The sequence below is a fragment of the Clupea harengus genome, chromosome 3 (assembly GCF_900700415.2).
Source record: "Clupea harengus chromosome 3, Ch_v2.0.2, whole genome shotgun sequence".
NCBI classification, from domain to species: Eukaryota; Metazoa; Chordata; class Actinopteri; order Clupeiformes; family Clupeidae; genus Clupea; species Clupea harengus.
Window position 1 is genome coordinate 16,030,103 of NC_045154.1, and position 18,100 is coordinate 16,048,202.

Consider the following 18,100-nt stretch of genomic DNA (forward strand, 5'->3'; position numbering starts at 1 on the left):
GGGGAACCAGTGAACTACAGGGGAACCAATGAACTACAGGGCTGAACTATGGGACTGTTCAAGCACAGCTAACACAGTATGCCCTTTCACACACCACACATGTGTATTTATATGGACATGACCTGCCTGGTGAAGGTGGGAGAGAAGCTAGCGTGTTTGGGGTTGAATGGGAACTGCATGAACAAATATCTCTCCGGTGATTCAGTGAAGCCATCTTGAAGGGTTCTTGCCCCTTATTCTCTACACAAACGATGACCGTAAGTTTCGGTACTGCAGCTGTTTGAATGAAGGTTGTATTATATGAATATATGAATATGAATATGAAACTGAAATAAACATGTACTCTCATATAAGTCTGGTTCTCATGTCTCAGGGAGGAACACTAGCGATAGGCTACGTCAACAGCGCCGTCCACCCCATCATCTTTACTGTGTTCAACACAGTTATAGTCTGGTTCTCATGTCTCAGGGGAGAACACTAGCGATAGGGAGAATTGGAAGATGAGTTGCTTAGGTGATGATTTCAGTAGAATCTTCCGAGCTCTTATGATTCTACCTGCAGTTGCATCCTTCTGTTGAGCTCCAAGTTACTGTTGAATCTCTGACATAAGACATCTAGCACTGCACTCAAGAGTTCCACCTGGAGGAAGAGAGACTGGGGGGGGGGGGGGGGGGGGGTGGTGGTGGCTGGGGGCGTCTGGTGAAGGTTAGAGCCCTGTCTGTCATCTTCAACTCAATCATCTGCCAATTCATCTGCCGTCATACAAAATGGAGTGAAAACTGATTGTGACCATGGCAACGCAGGCAGAAGTACTTATCTGGCTGAGACTGAGGTGCCCAGACCTCCGCTGGCCTCCTTGATAACTTCTCAGAGTAGACCAGGATATTGGGCACAGATTTGGGGAAACTGTTGAGGAAATCATGACCAAAAAAACAACAGAACAATCTTGTGATGTTTGTTCCAGATGTGTCTGGGAGATGCTTTGTTGTAAACAGCTACCTTGAGTGAAACTCCACACTTGAAGATGTATTTCTCCAATGCGATGCTCCCAGAGGCCTTATTAGCTAAGAGGGCAAAAACTTTGCTTAGTCTCAGCGTCTCCTCACATGCAGCTGTGTTTGTGCTTGACCTGTTGAGATATACACAGTGTTTAAAATATTCAAGAGCAGTCGCCCAAAAAAGGAATTTCTAGGCCAGGAGAGGAGGAGTTTTCCCATCCGGTGGAGAGGGTGCTTTAATGGGGGTAGAGTTAGACAGCAAGGTGTGCTTCCCTCATGCAGCTTTAAGCAGAGCAGAGGCCTGTCCGCCTGCATTATGATCAAACCCCCTCAGCTCCCTGCTTGTCTGCCATGACGGCCTCCATCACGGACTCAACCCTCAACCTCTCCTGCCTTACCAACCCCCTCAACCCATCTATGCCCCCCGCCCCCTCACTCCATGTCCCTCATGCCCACCCCCATCTATGCCCCCCTCCCCCCCCGTCCCCTGCAGGCCCAGGCCATCGTCTGCAGGAGTGCTACTGCAGGGGAGGGGTTGGCCGACACCCTCACACACACACACTCCCTCATAGCAGACTAACACTGGACACACACACTCATAGCAGACTAACACTGCACACACACACTCCCTCATAGCAGACTAACACTGGACACACACACTCATAGCAGACTAACACTGGACACACACACACACTCATAGCAGACTAACACACACTCATAGCAGACTAACACTGGACACACACACACACACTCATAGCAGACTAACACACACTCATAGCAGACTAACACTGGACACACACACTCCCTCATAGCAGAGTAACACTGGACACACACACTCATAGCAGACTAACACTGGACACACACACTCCCTCATAGCAGACTAACACTGGACACACACACACACTCCCTCATAGCAGACTAACACTGGACACACACACTCCCTCATAGCGGACTAACACTGGACACACACTCATAGCAGACTAACACTGGACACACACACACACTCATAGCAGACTAACACTGGACACACACACACACTCATAGCAGACTAACACTGGACACACACACTCATAGCAGACTAACACTGGACACACACACACACTCATAGCAGACTTAACACTGGACACACACTCATAGCAGACTAACACTGGCCACACACACACTCCCTCATAGCAGACTAACACTGGACACACTCCCTCATAGCAGACTAACACTGGCCACACACACACACTCATAGACTAACACTGGACACACACACACACACTCATAGCAGGGTGACTCTGGACACACACGCCCTCATATTGATACCGGTTTGTGAGGTGTTGTTGAGACAGGTTTGTGAGGTGCTTTTGAGACAGGGACGAGTAGTGTTTTTGACACAGATTTGTGATGGTGTTTTCTTGAGACGGGTAGACATCAATAAAATAGATTGACCATGATAAAATGATAAAATGGAAAGAAAGAAAGAGTGAGCGACTCTCACAAATCACCCCCAGGCGGACCAGACCAGACAGCCCCCTGGGAATGAGCTACTGCAAGCCATATAAGACAGACATCTTACCAAGCAACCAGTCCCCCTCTCTCACCCAGCACTAGATATCCACAGCACAGGACACAGAACACAGAACACAGAGAATACAGCTCTTCTGGTTGTGGTAATTCAACTCTCTATCCAGGACACAGAAAGAAAGAAAGACAAACACACAAATGGACGAACAGACTGAAAGATAAACAGACAAACACAGACTCTATCTAGGTGACTGTTGGAAAGGGTCAGATTAATGCTTCTTTGGACTTGGATACATTTATGCTGGAGCACTTAAACCACCTGACTCTTTCCCTTGTCCCCCTCATCCCACCCTATTCCCCCTATTCCCCCTCATCACACCCTCATCCCCCTCATCACACCCTATTCCGCCTCATCCCACCCTATTCGCCCTCATCCCCCTCATCCCCCCCTATTCCCTTTTGTTATGGTGTTGAGGGCATTGTGCCGTTTTCCCTGTTTCTGAAAGGTGGAGAGTGGGCGTTGTCCCGGACCGCGTAATTGCTATAACTACAGAGGTGAAGTTATGGTGTATGAATGGCCGACTGGGTCTGGGCAGGAACAGGCCAGGGGTGTATTTAGCCTGGACAGTAAAAACTGAAATATCCCTACCAACAAGTTACACTGCTGACCCCCTAAGCGAAGTGCAGCCAGTCACTGAGTTAGCAGGAAACAGGATGTGATCTCACCTACTCTCTGAAGCGTCCGGGTCTAAACTAACCTAGCTTTAGAGGTCAAAGGTCAGCAGCTGATTGAAGGCAGCTCATACCGGCTGTATGACACCATCAGTGAAGCCTGAGATAATCTCAGCTACAGAGGGCTATGACTGTGGGGCAGACACCACTGCACTGTTCAGCCAACAAAGTAATGCAGAGGACCTGCAGAGGGCAGCTCCCCTGTTCGTCCTCAGCAGGACTTCCAGCAGGGCGAAGGGGATATGACCCACCCTGCTCCTGTTACACACGGCGCGTTCCCTCACAGGAAGCAGGAAGAGATGCAATGTGGCTGTATATTTATTATATTTTTGGCATTTCCTGTAGCTGTGTCAGAAGTGAAATGTACACCAGCCTATTTATTGTCAGATTCGTCAAGGCTTTTAAAGTTTTGAACCAGGAAGAGCTCAGTGTACTTTCCAGGACCGTAACCTCTGCAGGAGCTACAAAGTGCCAAATACCTTGACTTTCCCCCTTTTCTATTCCTCTTTACAAGCAGATGTGCCGAGGTTCTGCTTAAGGTATCTTTTTGTTAACAGGGATGTTTTCTTCCCCCGTCGTCTTGCCCCTGCTCTAGAGGGACCCGGCCTTAGGCTCTGTAAAGCACCTTGAGGCATTTGGAGCACCTTGAGGCAAACAATATTTGGTGGGTAAAGTGTAGTACATATCTAAGGTCTCATTGCCCTTGTACCAGTCAACCACCAGAGTCATATGACGCCTGTCACATGACATTTAAAAACTGACAGAAGAAGATGCCTGTTCAACAGAAGCCTTTATTAATATGTGATAAAATCTGCTGCATCAGGGATGAGAGGATAAACCTACGTTTGTCACATATAGCACACGGACAGATTAGGCTTCAACAGCCCACAACGGCATGCAGCAGCACGCAGTGTTCAGTAGTTTAAGATCACCTGATCCCTCATTTTCACAGCACAACATGAGTCTGAGTTCTGTATGAGCACCACCACAAGAGCCAGCTCTTTATCTTCACCACATGTTCACCTTCTCCAGCGCCGGACGCTAAATCTTCACTTTCTCCAGCGCCGGACGCTAAATCTTCACCTTCTCCAGCGCCGGACGCTAAATCTTCACCTTCTCCAGCGCCGGACGTTAAATCTTCACCTTCTCCAGCGCCGGACGTTAAATCTTCACCTTCTCCAACTCAACACCCTGGATGTGAACCACTTCCTGTGGCCCAGTGGAGTTGCCCTGGCAACAGTTGTGCTGGTGGTCTCTCCAGTCCTAGATGAGACAGGGTTGGGGTGAGAGGGTGAGACAGGGTTGGGGTGAGAGGGTGAGACAGGGTTGGGCTAATGAGCACCAATCAGCTTGCAACCCACCCTATCACATCAACTCTACACCCCCTGCCCCCCATCACATCAACTCTACACCCCCGATCACATCAACTCTACACCCCCCACCCCCCATCACATCAACTCTACACCCCCCACCCCCCATCACATCAACTCTACACCCCCCACCCCCCATCACATCAACTCTACACCACCCACCCCCCATCACATTAACTCTACAACACCAACGCTATCTCATCACACTGATTGACTCACTCTCACTCCACCTGCTTGCATACCTTTCTCTGGCAGAAGATGGAGCAGTAGTTGACTTTGTGGCAGCCTGTGCACTCACTCACAGCTTCGCGTCCGCAGTTCACACACATTTGCTGTACAAGACAGAAGGACAAGAGAGAGAGAGGGAGGGGGGAGAGTTAGGTGACTTTTCTCTCTCTCTGCTTCTCACACATCATTTTCATTCACCCTCCATCATCCTCTTTCTCCCTCCCTCTCTCTCAATTCAATTCCAATGAGCTTTATTGGCATGATTGTTGGCGTGTTGGTGAAGCAAACATATTTGAAACAAATGAATGCAATGTGTTAGATACAATATTTGTTTAAAACACTACAACTACTTCTTCTACTACTAATGATAATAATATCAGTAATAATAAAAACCAATCAATAAATAATAACAATAATAATAAACAATCTATTAATAATCATATAAACTATGTACATACTAATACGCATTATAATGAATAAAAGTCAAGAATGTACACTACAGCATAAAGGGTTACTCATGTCCTCTCTTCATGACATCACAACAGATACTGCGCAGCTAGTTTTGCAGAATTTGCACAATTAGTCCCCTCTTTTCAGGATTAAGAATTGAGGTATAATTTAATTTTGTTAATTGTTGGAAATATACATTTCTAATTGAAGTGTAGTTATTGCATTCAGTCAGGAAGTGTCTCCCCTCCTCCACCACTCCCTCACTGCATAGCAACAACATGTCCTCCTTAGGAAGCGTGTGTCTCCCTCTTTTTATGGGTTTGTTCACTTAGCCTGTGTGTCTCCCTCTCTCTCTCGCTCTCTCTCTATGGCCAGTGTGTTCACTTAGCCTGTGTCTCCCCCTCTCTCTATGAGTGCTTCACTTAGCCTGTGTCTCCCTCTCTCTCTCTCTATCTATGTCCAGGGTGTGTTCACTTAGCCTGTGTCCTTCTCTCTATGGCTATGGTGTGTTCACTTAGCATGTATGATGCTAATCATTTTCTTTGTTTGTAGTCTTTCATTTCTGTTAGATATGGTGTCCATTCCCTCTCTCTGCTCTCTGTCTCTCCCTCGCTGTATCTCTCGCTCTCTTGTGTATGTGTGTGTGTGTGTGTGTGTGTGTGTGTGTGTATGTATGTATGTATGTGTGTGTGTGTGTGTTCTTGCCTTGATGAGGATCTCAGTGGTCTTGCCTTCGGGGTCTTCAGGGTTCTGGAACGGGATCTGTGTCTGGAAGTGCTGGAGAAGGGGAGATATGAGAACAGCACGAGCAGGATGAGAGTGTGTGTGTGCGTGAAACAGGTGTATGCTGTGTGATGAGAGTGTGTGTGTGTGCGTGAAACAGGTGTATGCTGTGTGATGAGAGTGTGTGTGTGTGTGTGTGTGAAACAGGTGTATGCTGTGTGATGAGAGAGGCGCTACAGTGTTTGTGTGATGTGGGTTTGTCAGGCGTACGTTACAGTGTGAGTGCGTGTGAAAAACTTCACACACACTACAGCCCTGCCTGATCAGTGTGAGGTATTTGATCTAATCCAGCCTTCTCCTTCCTAACTACAGCCCTGCCTGATCAGTGTGAGGTATTTGATATAATCCAGCCACCATGACTACAGCCCTGCCTGATCAGTGTGAGGTTTTTGATCTAATCCAGTCTCCATGACTACAGCCCTGCCTGATCAGTGTGAGGTATTTGATCTAATCCAGCCACCATAACTACAGCCCTGCCTGATCAGTGTGAGGTATTTGATCTAATCCAGCCACCATGACTACAGCCCTGCCCAGATGCCTGATCAGCAGGTTGTGACAGTGAGAGGCTCTTCCTCCCCTTACTGTTGTGGTGTGGTGACTGTCCTGGTGTCAGTGTCGGTGAGTTGCTGTAATGTCAGTACTGTGGTTACTGTCTTGGCTGTCCTGGGTGCTGGTGATGGTGGGTTGTCATGGCGATGTGTGGGGATATATGATGACGTGTGATGTATATATTATGGGATATATCCTCCGTCCACTCACGTCCTTCTTGGTGCTAAGGCTCTTCTCGTGGCTCATGAAGGTGTCGGGGCAGGTGGCGCTGGTGTTGGTGGTGACGGCGGCGGCGCTGGTTCCGGTGGCATGGGCCAGGCTGGTCTGCTTGGCCTGCTCGATCAGAACCTTGAGCTGCTGGGCGGTGTTGAGCAGGGTGCTGGCCGCCTCCTCCAGGTGCAGCCAGGTGCGTTGCTCCGCGTCAAACCCGTTACTAAGGTTACTCAAGACGGGAGGGGACACTTTGGGCTGAACCACCTGAGGGGAGGCCAGAGCCAAAGCCGGCAGCGTCGTCAACACTGTTAACACACACACACACACGGGCACGCACACGCACGCACACACACGGGCACGCACACACACACACACACACACACACACACACACACACACACACACACACACACACAAAAAACACAGGGTAGTCTTTGTCATTAGTTATGTGGAAAGCTTGGTCAGGACTAACAAAAAGCAGAGACACACGTACACACACGCACACACACAAACACACGTACACACGCACGTACACACACTGTGCCCTCTAAGCTGCAGTGTGTGTGTCACTCCAGCTGTAAAGTCCTGCATGAGAAGATGACTTCCTGACTCCACCACAAACACAGCTAATAATACTGAGCTCCTGTCTGTCCTCTACGCAAACATAAAAAGGTGGGAACGCCACCCTGACCCCAATTATGTTTCACCCTGGCCCACTTCCAGCCCAAACAGCCTAACCCATTTTACAGAGTCAAATGAACACACACGCAAACCACCTGCGTAGGTGGAAGCACTACAAGGAGGAGTGTGGAGTGAAGCATTATGGGTATGAGCGAACCCCTGAGGAGATGAAGGGGACAGATGAAACAGAAGGGAAGGCAGGAAGCAAACACACACACACACACACACACACACACTCACACACACACACACACACACACTCACACTAACTCACTGGCAGACCACATGGGCGTGTTGCTGTTCTACTTTTCTAACGAAAGAAGCTTCTTCTGCTAGAGGAGCTGCACAGGAATGCAGCATGTGGAAGAACGGATCAAGACCTCTGCGGGGCTTAAAAAAGTGAGAGCAAGCAAACTGAAACAGCAATGCAACCTTTATGTCTTCGTCAATCAAATTTTTTCGCTTGTCGTAACAGCGTTATTTGCTCGGGCTAACTGCTTTAGTAGCTTGTGCTAACAGCTTTAGTCACTCGTGAGAACAGCTTCCGTCGCTCGTGAGAAAGCTTTAGTCGCTCGTGAGAACAGCTTTAGTCGCTCGTGCTAACAGCTTTAGGTGATCGTGCTAACAGATTGATTCACTCGTGCTAACAGCTTTAGGCGCTCTTGATAACAGCTTGATTTGCTCGTGCTAACAACTTGAGTCGCTCATGCTAACAGCTATAGGCGCTCGTGCTAACAGCTTGATTCGCTCATGCTAACAGCTTGATTCGCTCGTGCTAACAGCTTTAGCTTAGCTTCATTGCTTTTCACCCCTCAGTTTCTGTTTTTACACGCCTGACTCCTGGCCCTGCGCTCATTTATATTCTGTGTGCGCTCTCATTAGAAAGATAGTAAAATGACACCATACTTAAAGCATGTGGATAGGCCTGTGTGTGTATGTGTGTGTGTTTGTATGTGCGTCTGTGTGTGTATAAATGCATCACATTTATGCCCCTCATAAGTCATGTGGATAGGCATTCTTGTGATTGAACTCCTTGAGGACCGGTGATACATTTTTAATATGTTCTTTTTTAAACTTTGTGTTTTCAGTTTCTATTTTGAGACCTGCATAGTGTGTTATGTTAGAGGATTTGTCTTATTTAGCACTTGTATATAAATGCATTGTATTGTATTAAATTTGTATGTTTTTCATTTATAACTGGAAATCCCATTCACGTAAAAATGAAAAGTGTAATTATTCCTCATAATGAAATGAAGCCATCAGTTAATTGCATTGTTAAGTGAGCTTATCCTTCATTGTTGTGACGTTAAGTAATAAGTGAATTATTGGTGCATTAGTCTGCCTGATCCGCCTGCTCCATTCTAATATCCCAGAGACAGAGACACAACAGCAAAACAGAGATGAAGAGACACAGAGACACAAGAGAGAGAGAGAGAGAGAGAAAGAGACAGAGAGAGACAGAGAGATGCAAAGAGGCAGAGACAGAGAGAGAGAGAGAGAGAAAGACAGAGGCAGAGAGAGAGAGAGACAGAGAGAGAGACAGAGAGAGATGCAAAGAGGCAGAGAGAGAGAGCGAGAGAGAGACAGAGACAGAGAGAGACAGAGAGATGCAAAGAGGCAGAGACAGAGAGAGAGAGAAAGACAGAGACAGAGAGAGAGAGAGACAGAGAGAGAGACAGAGAGATGCAAAGAGGCAGAGACAGAGAGAGAGAGACAGAGACAGAGAGAGACAGAGGGAGAGAGACAGAAACAGAGAGAGAGAGAGGGAAACAGGCAGAGAGACAGTCCTGAGCTGTTACCTTGGGCAGTAAGGAGAGATACCCCAGTCCTGAACTGACATACCTGTGTATGTCTATATGTGTATGAGGGACGTACATGACGGGATGGGGGATGTACCTGTGTGTGTGTGTGTGTGTGTGTGTGTGTGTGTGTGTGTGTGTGTGTGTGTGTGTGTGTGTGAGTGAGACGTACCTGCAGTACTGGTGAAGACATCTGCCTGGGCAGAGCCTTCAGAGATGATGGCAGTGGCGTCACCTGCAGACGTCCGGTCAAAGGTCAACGTCCCTGAAGTGGTGATCTGACCAGAGGGCGTCACAGTAACTAAAGGGAGAGAGAGAGCGAGAGGGAGAGAGAGAGAGAGAGAGAGAGAGGGAGGGACAGAGAGAGAGAGAGGGAGAGACAGAGAGAGAAAGAGAGGGACAGAGAGAGAGAGAGAGAGAGGTAGAGACAGAGAGAGAGAGAGGAAAAGAGAGAGAGAGAGGAAGAGAGAGGGGCAGAGAGAGAGAGAGGGACAGAGAGAGGGAGAAAGAGAGACAGAGGGAGGGAGAGAGAGAGAGAGAGAAAGACAAGGAGAGGGAGGGAGAGAGAGAGAGAGAGAGAGAGAAAGACATATAGAGGGACCATGTGATACTGGACGCTATAGTTACACATACAGCTCCTCTCAAGGACAACTCCGTTTAATACATTTCTGGGCTTCACTGAAAATAGAGAATTATTCTATTTTTACTGTTCTGACTGCTTATATTACATTACATCGCTACATCATTATATCATTATATCTATTATTTCCACACACACACACAAACACACATTGTCCTTTCACAACTGTAACCCTACATCACACATATTGTCCTTTCACAACCCAAATGTGCTTGTTGTAGAACAGTTCTTTTTTAACCACTTCTCTATTTTTGGCTGGGCAGAGTTTAGAAAGGAAGAGAGCTGAAGGACAGAGTCAATGGAGTATGAGCTCGGCCTCAATCTCACCTGAGCTCACCTAACCAAAAACATTTATGCAAAAGTGGCAAATATGATTATATTCTAGAAGACCTCAGCAATAATAACTAATAAATATTTTTGTATTTAAATAAAATGTAAACATACCCTTACAAAAACCTACTTTCAGAGGTGCTCAGACTTTTAACAAAAACACATTGTAAAGATTTTGGGCCAAGACTTTTGAACTCTGAACCTTGTAAACATAGGTGTTAGCTATACATAGGTGTGTGTGGTGAGGACTGGGTGTTATGTATAGGTGTGTGTGTGTGGTGGGGACTGTGTGCTGTGTATAGGTGTGTGTATGTGTGGTGTGCCACTTACAGGTGTTTCCTGGTGTGTGTGTGGTGTTACTCACAGGTAGTTCCTGGTATGTGTGTGTGGTGTGTCACTCACAGGTAGTTCCTAGTGTGTGTGTGTGTATGGTGTTACTCACAGGTAGTTCCTGGTGTGAGCGTTATGTTCTTCGTTGGTGGACTGTCCTTCTTCTCAGGTGTAGGCGCTTGTTCAAGCTCCTTCTTGCGTCTCTTGTAGGGAACAAACAACCTGACTGGTCCCGTCTGCCGATAAACAAACAAACAATCAAATAACCTGACTTGTCCCGTCTGCCAACAAACAATCAAATAACCTGACTGGTCCCTTCTGCCAACAAACAAACAAACAAACAACCTTGACTGTCCCCGTTTGCCGATAAACAAACAAATGGCCAACCTGACTGGTCCCGTCTGCTGATAAACAGACAAACATCCCATTCCTGGACTGGAAAGTTAGCATGACATGTAAACTATGAGTGAAACATAAATCTAAACAAGCCACTGCCTCTACTCTAGTCTACCCTACTTTACTCTCCTCTACTAAACTCAGAGATCACCTTTTACTCTGGCATGTCACAGACTGCTACAGACTTCAACAGACTGATACCGCAGACTAGCATAGACTATAACAGACTGATACCGCAGACTAGCATAGACTAGCATAGACTGCCACAGACTAGCATAGACTACCATAGACTATAACTATAACTATAACATTACCATACTCACGCATTCATATACTCACGCATTCACATTACCATACTCACGCATTCACATACTGTATTACATTCACATTACCATAGTGACACATTCACATTACCATAGTAACACATTCACATTACCATACTCATGCATTCACATTACCATACTCATGCATTCACATTACCATACTCGTGCATTCACATTACCATCCTCACACATTTACATACTGTATTACATCACATTACCATACTCACGCATTCACATTACCATATTTATGCTCTCTGGGCTGTACGAGGTGGTGTCCTTGGAACACTGGAGAAGATGTGAGAGGGAGAGATGGGCAGAGACAGAGACAGAGACAGAGACAGAGACAGAGACAGAGACAGAGACAGAGCAGAGACAGAGACAGAAACAGAAACAGAGACAGAGTTAAGTTAGTGCGGGGCCTGAGCGGAGATGAGTTATCTGTATTCCTGCGGCGTCTCTCCTGTGAGTGAGGCCACAGCAGGAAGCAGCAGAGACGCGGCTGAGTACAGGCCCTCCTTCCTGTTCCTCCGCACCTCCCCTGATCATGACCAACCAGCCGAGAGGAGTCAGGCCTGCACTTGTTTGGGGATCGGGGGGGGGGAGGTCTTACATTGTTAGATACATACAGTTTTCTCTGTGATTCACTGAGTCTTGTGGAAGTTTCATTTCATCTCAATATCAGACAGTTGATGTTGATATTGCTTTTGTAGCCTGAAAAATGTCACACAACACACAGTCATCAAACGAGGAAATAAAAAATACTCACCAGTGCCAGGTCATCACAGCAGGCAGCACACGTGCAGGAGGCAGCGTGGGGGTTGAGAATACGCTCCTGCAAATCCATGAACACTCAGTTAAACACACCACTACAAAACACCACAACCATTAACACTCTTAAACACACCACTACAAACACCACAACCATTAACACTCTTAAACACACCACTACAAACACCACAACCATTAACACTCATGCTGCATGTATGATAGTGACGGGGTTGACTTGTATGAGGTACTTGTGCTGCATGTATGATAGTGAAGGGGTTGACCTGTATGAGGTACTTGTGCTGCATGTATGATAGTGAAGGGGTTGACCTGTATGAGGCCATGCTGCATGTATGATAGTGACGGGGCTGACCTGTATGAGGTACTTGTGCTGCATGTATGATAGTGACGGGGCTGACCTGTATGAGGTACTTGTGCTGCATGTATGATAGTGACGGGGTTGACCTGTATGAGGTACTTGTGCTGCATGTATGATAGTGACGGGGTTGACCTGTATGAGGTACTTGTGCTGCATGTATGATAGTGACGGGGTTGACCTGTATGAGGTACTTGTGCTGCATGTATGATAGTGACGGGGCTGACCTGTATGAGGTACTTGTGCTGCATGTATGATACTGACGGGGCTGACCTGTATGAGGTACTTGTGCTGCATGTATGATACTGACGGGGCTGACCTGTATGAGGTACTTGTGCTGCATGTATTATAGTGACGGGGTTGACCTGTATGAGGTACTTGTGCTGCATGTATGATAGTGACGGGGCTGACCTGTATGAGGCACTGCAGAGGCCGGCCCGCATAGCGGATGCTCCTCTTCCAGTCTTTACTGCTGGCCCTGCCCGCCATGGCCTCGAACTCAGTGGGGCTGTACCACGTGTTGTTGTGTTTGATGCAGCGACCTTTCCCTCCTGCAGCAGACCACACACAAACCATTGCAGACAAGCCATTACCTCCTCACACATTACACACAGACAACATCACAGACAAACCTTATATCCGTACACATTACACACAGACAACATCGCAAACAAACCTTATATTCTTACACATTACACACATAAAACATCATAGACAAACCTTATATCCTTACACTTTACATACATACAACATCACAGACAAACCTTATATCTTTACACTTTACATACATACAACATCACAGACAAACCTTATATCCGTACACTTTACATACATACAACATCACAGACAAAGCTTATATCCTGACACATCACATACAGACAACTTGTGAAAGTGTGAAAAAAGTCTCCACACAGTGATTCAACACTGGTTGCCTCCTGGGGGCAGGTCTCATGCAATGAGTTTAACCAGCCCTGCCTCACCATTGCCTTGGGTCTCAATGCAGTGATCATTTATACATGACATCCACTCCAGTGATTAATATTTCATCCCTTTGGGGAGTATGATGCGCTTGTAGTATGATAGCAGAGACTATGAATACAGTATGTGAGATGGGAGAGAGGGTGTGTGAGTGTGTATCCTTCAACCTGAGGAGGAGATAAGGGGTGTGTGAGTGTGTATCCTTAGCTGACTTGTCCATGAGGTCAGGCTTGCACATGGGTTCCTGGTCCTGTTCAGCTGGTCAGTAATGAGATGATTAAAGAGAGACAGCTTAGCCTGGGAGGACTCTGCTTATAAACTATCCCTAACACCAGAGCACACACACACACACGCAATGCCTGACACAGGCCACTCTGTGGTACGTACATGTACACACACCCGTCATGAGCGAACTACAAAAATAACACAGTACTGCATGTTCTCTCTGTCTTAACTTAGACTATAAACATTGACCTTTCATAACGTCAATCCCTAACAGCTTGGGATTTGTGTGAAGATGTATTAGGTATTCTGATCATAATTTCAAACTTCAAATTTCAAATTTCTAACTTCTGTCTGCCTATGTATGCTAATGTGTGTCTGTGATACACCTTTTTATGCCTCAAACCCAACCATTACTATCGTTGTGCTGTGCCTCCCCCTAGTGGACACACTGTTACCTGAGCCAAGTCGGTTTTTGTAGAGGATGCCACTGGTGTTCCTGCAGCGGACAGGCAGCTCATTGTCATACACAGACGGGTCCCAGTTGTACTTGGAGCCGTCTTTTTCATGGCCGGGGGTCATGGGCGTGGAGGGGGTCTGAGGACCTACAGAGGCATCAGCACAAGCAGAAAGTTTAGATGAAATTACAGGGAGGAAGATTCCCCACTGCCACCTCTACGGTGCTGGAATGGAAAAGATTGTTCTGCATAAAACAGGACCATGGAAGCAGCATTTGTAGATTTGTAGATATCGTACACTGAATCATACTGTACAGACTGGTTTTCGCGCGCTCACCTGCTGTCATTGCAGACGCAGAGGCTTTTAAACTGCTGGCATCCATGATGCTGCCATCAGTGTGAACTACAATCAACGTGGCCTTCTGGGTATTCAAACTGTCCCCGATCTGCAGTGTGGTCCTGCCTGTCTGTGGAGTACAGGAACAACAGAGACAAGCACTCAGCTTGCACACTCACCTCCACAGTACAGCACTACTCACACTACAGTACTACAGGCTACCACTGCTCATACTACAGGACAGCACTACTCATACTAAACTACTACAGTACTGCACTACTCACACTACAGGCCACTACTCATACTACAGGCCAGCACTACTCATACTACAGGCCAGCACTACTCATACTACAGGCCAGCACTGCTCATACTACAGTACTACAGGCCAGCACTACTCACACTACAGGGCAGCACTACTCATACTACAGGCCAGCACTACTCATACTACAGTACCACAGGCCAGCACTACTCAAACTACAGTACTACAGGCCAGCACTACTCACACTACAGGCCAGCACTACTCATACTACAGTACTACAGGCCAGCACTACTCATATTACAGGCCAGCACTACTCACACTACAGTAGTGCACTACTCATACTACAGGCCAGCACTGCTCATACTACAGGCCAGCACTACTCACACTACAGTACTGCACTACTCACACTACAGTAGTGCACTACTCATACTACAGGCCAGCACTACTCATACTACAGGCCAGCACTACTCATACTACAGGGCAGCACTACTCACACTACAGTACCACAGTAGTGCACTGCTCATACTACAGTACTACAGGCCAGCACTACTCATACTACAGGCCAGCACTACTCATACTACAGGGCAGCACTACTCATACTACAGGCCAGCACTACTCACACTACAGGCCAGCACTACTCACACTACAGTACTGCACTACTCATACTACAGGCCAGCACTACTCACACTACAGGCCAGCACTACTCACACTACAGGCCAGCACTACTCATACTACAGTACTGCACTACTCACACTACAGTACTACAGGCCAGCACTACTCAAACTACAGGCCAGCACTACTCAAACTACAGTACTACAGGCCAGCACTACTCACACTACAGGCCAGCACTACTCACACTACAGGCCAGCACTACTCATACTACAGTACTGCACTACTCACACTACAGTACTACAGGCCAGCACTACTCAAACTACAGGCCAGCACTACTCATACTACAGTACTGCACTACTCATACTACAGTACTACAGGCCAGCACTACTCACACTACAGGCCAGCACTACTCACACTACAGGCCAGCACTACTCATACTACAGTACTGCACTACTCACACTACAGTACTACAGGCCAGCACTACTCAAACTACAGGCCAGCACTACTCATACTACAGTACTGCACTACTCATACTACAGTACTACAGGCCAGCACTACTCATACTACAGTACTGCACTACTCACACTACAGTACTGCACTACTCACACTACAGTACTGCAGGTAAATACTTCAGACATACTGTATTTACTATTTGTAATACTAGAAGTGAAGGAAAAAAATGTATGCTGTGTAGTATTGCAATAGTTTTGGCACAATATTATATCGATACAGTGGTGCCAGGAATTACAATTTTTATATATTTAATATTATGATTTTAATTTTATGTTGACACATATGTCTACTCTGAAAATATTTCTTCTGAAGTCCACAATATGGTCTAAGACATCATTCTTCTTTTCTGTCACAGCAGAAAACAGAACTCAGCGTTGAGAACAAATGTACCGATCCAAGATGGCTGCAGAGACTACCAGTGCACGAAATGTAATAAATGTGAAGTAAATTGCTATCCATCACGAAATAGAATTGCAATACTTGCTGTACTATAAAATGTAAAGCAACGTAATAGTATCATATTGTGGCCCAAATATCATGATCAGTATCCTATTGTTGCGTAAGTGTTTTAACAATGCTATAAAAGCATTTTTTTGCGTACTGACCTGATCAGAGACCACAAATCAAATTGTTATTTGTAAATATCGCTTATGCACATTTTGCATTTTTGTTAGTTAACTAGTACATTTAAAAACGAAAACTAGAAAAAAAACACCATTAACGTCAAGGCCACTTGAACTAATGACATAAAGGTCACTGGCTGCTGCTGGTCTTTGGCAACACTAAGCAGGAGAGACAGGAGTCAGTTACTGTGAAACGGTCGTACGGAAATTCCTCACAAGAACATGTTCTGGTATGGCCGCAGACGTGGCCACAGAATGGGTGAATACATTGTCGTCTGTTGCCTGGACATCTCGAACTGTGACTGTTGTGACCTCTGTGGAAAAACAAACATGACCCTTTAAAAACCTTGCAACCAGGGGGGTATTCGTCGTACGTGGTTTAGTGACAAACCTGGATAAGTTAACTCCGAGTAAGTGGTAAAGCTCCTAATAGAAGAGCCCTCTGACGTTGTTTTGCTAGGAGAATGAACCAATGGGGGTTCTTTTATTAGGAGGTTTACCACTTACTCTGGGTTAACTTATCCAGGTTTGTCACTAAACCACATATGACGAATACGCCCCAGGCCTGCACCTTACCATACTTTGGCAGAAATATGAAAAACAAAAAGTTGAACAAAGAAGACATAGTAGGCCCCGAGTTGGAGCCTAGGCTATATTAAACTGCAGATTGCTCTATTTTTTCGAACCTGCTCATATGCTATCCTCCTTTTAATTAGACTATTAATTATATGATAAAGTTAAATACCGCCATCTATAAACAAACTGGATAAATATATGTACCAAGAGTAGTTTATTATAGAATACAAACAGAGTAATGCACCAATACATTATTATACGGAGTAAGCGATATTAGCGAGTTTATTATATTATGGCAATATTAGCGACACATTATTTGTAGCAACCCAAACAGTGAATCCACAGGATTTAAGAAAGCTAACGTTGGCTAAATACAACCTTGCTGCCACCTGACATTAGCTTGCAAATCGGTTGCAATCTAAAACAAGTAAAAATCAGACCGTTCTAAAAACTTTCCTGCAAATGTGGATTGCGTGTCGTCTGGATTCGGCAAGGACTCGGCTCCGATGTCGATGTTAGCTTCTCCCATTACAGTCATCGTCGTGCCTTCGGCCTCCGATTCAGTATCCGAATCCTCCCCCTCCTCTACTTGCCCGACAGTCGTGCTTTCCGACGCCCCATCCAACCCCAGTTGTTTCGTTGCCGAGTGAGACTCGTCCATTTCTCTGACTCTTACCGATTTCAGCCGAGTATGTCCGAGAGTAAATCCGGCGGTGGGGTTCGAGCAGGTTTCATAAAAATCTCAGCAAATTGTCGTAATTGTCAATAAGCGTACAAATATCGAACTTAATTAAGTTTTAACAGGTGATACCAGATTAAATATACAATTGGAAATGGCTTCCGATTCCCAGTCGTTGGTGGAACTGACAGGAAGGAGGCAAAACGGAAATTACCGAAAGAAAACGACGTGACACGAGATGACGCTCTACACAGAGCCAATCAGTGACATCTCGGCATGTGAGCAATCAACCACTTCTTTGCTTTGAAAAATACAATCTCAGTATTTAAATAAACATATTTCACATTTAAAAAAACATAAACCTATGTATG

General features: G+C 46.1%; 1 protein-coding gene across 2 annotated transcripts; it reads right to left on the minus strand.

Moving 5' to 3' along the window:
* Positions 1 to 4,012: 4,012 nt before the first annotated feature.
* Positions 4,013 to 18,062, minus strand: deaf1 (DEAF1 transcription factor). 2 transcript variants are annotated; one of them, XM_012818830.3, is made up of 13 exons: positions 17,507 to 18,062; positions 16,691 to 16,788; positions 14,468 to 14,597; positions 14,131 to 14,277; positions 12,884 to 13,023; positions 12,098 to 12,163; positions 11,572 to 11,616; positions 10,725 to 10,848; positions 9,485 to 9,613; positions 6,830 to 7,137; positions 5,993 to 6,064; positions 4,852 to 4,941; positions 4,013 to 4,502 (listed from the first exon to the last, which is right to left on the minus strand). In XM_012818830.3, exons 1-13 carry the CDS (start codon positions 17,709 to 17,711, stop codon positions 4,401 to 4,403), a joined length of 1,656 nt encoding a protein of 551 aa, XP_012674284.1. In that variant the 5' UTR covers positions 17,712 to 18,062; the 3' UTR covers positions 4,013 to 4,400. The 2 variants fall into 2 exon arrangements, with proteins under 2 accessions (XP_012674284.1, XP_031420596.1); XM_031564736.2 differs by lacking the exons at positions 14,468 to 14,597; positions 17,507 to 18,062 and having other exon boundaries at positions 16,691 to 16,745.
* Between the last annotated feature and the right edge of the window lie 38 nt (positions 18,063 to 18,100).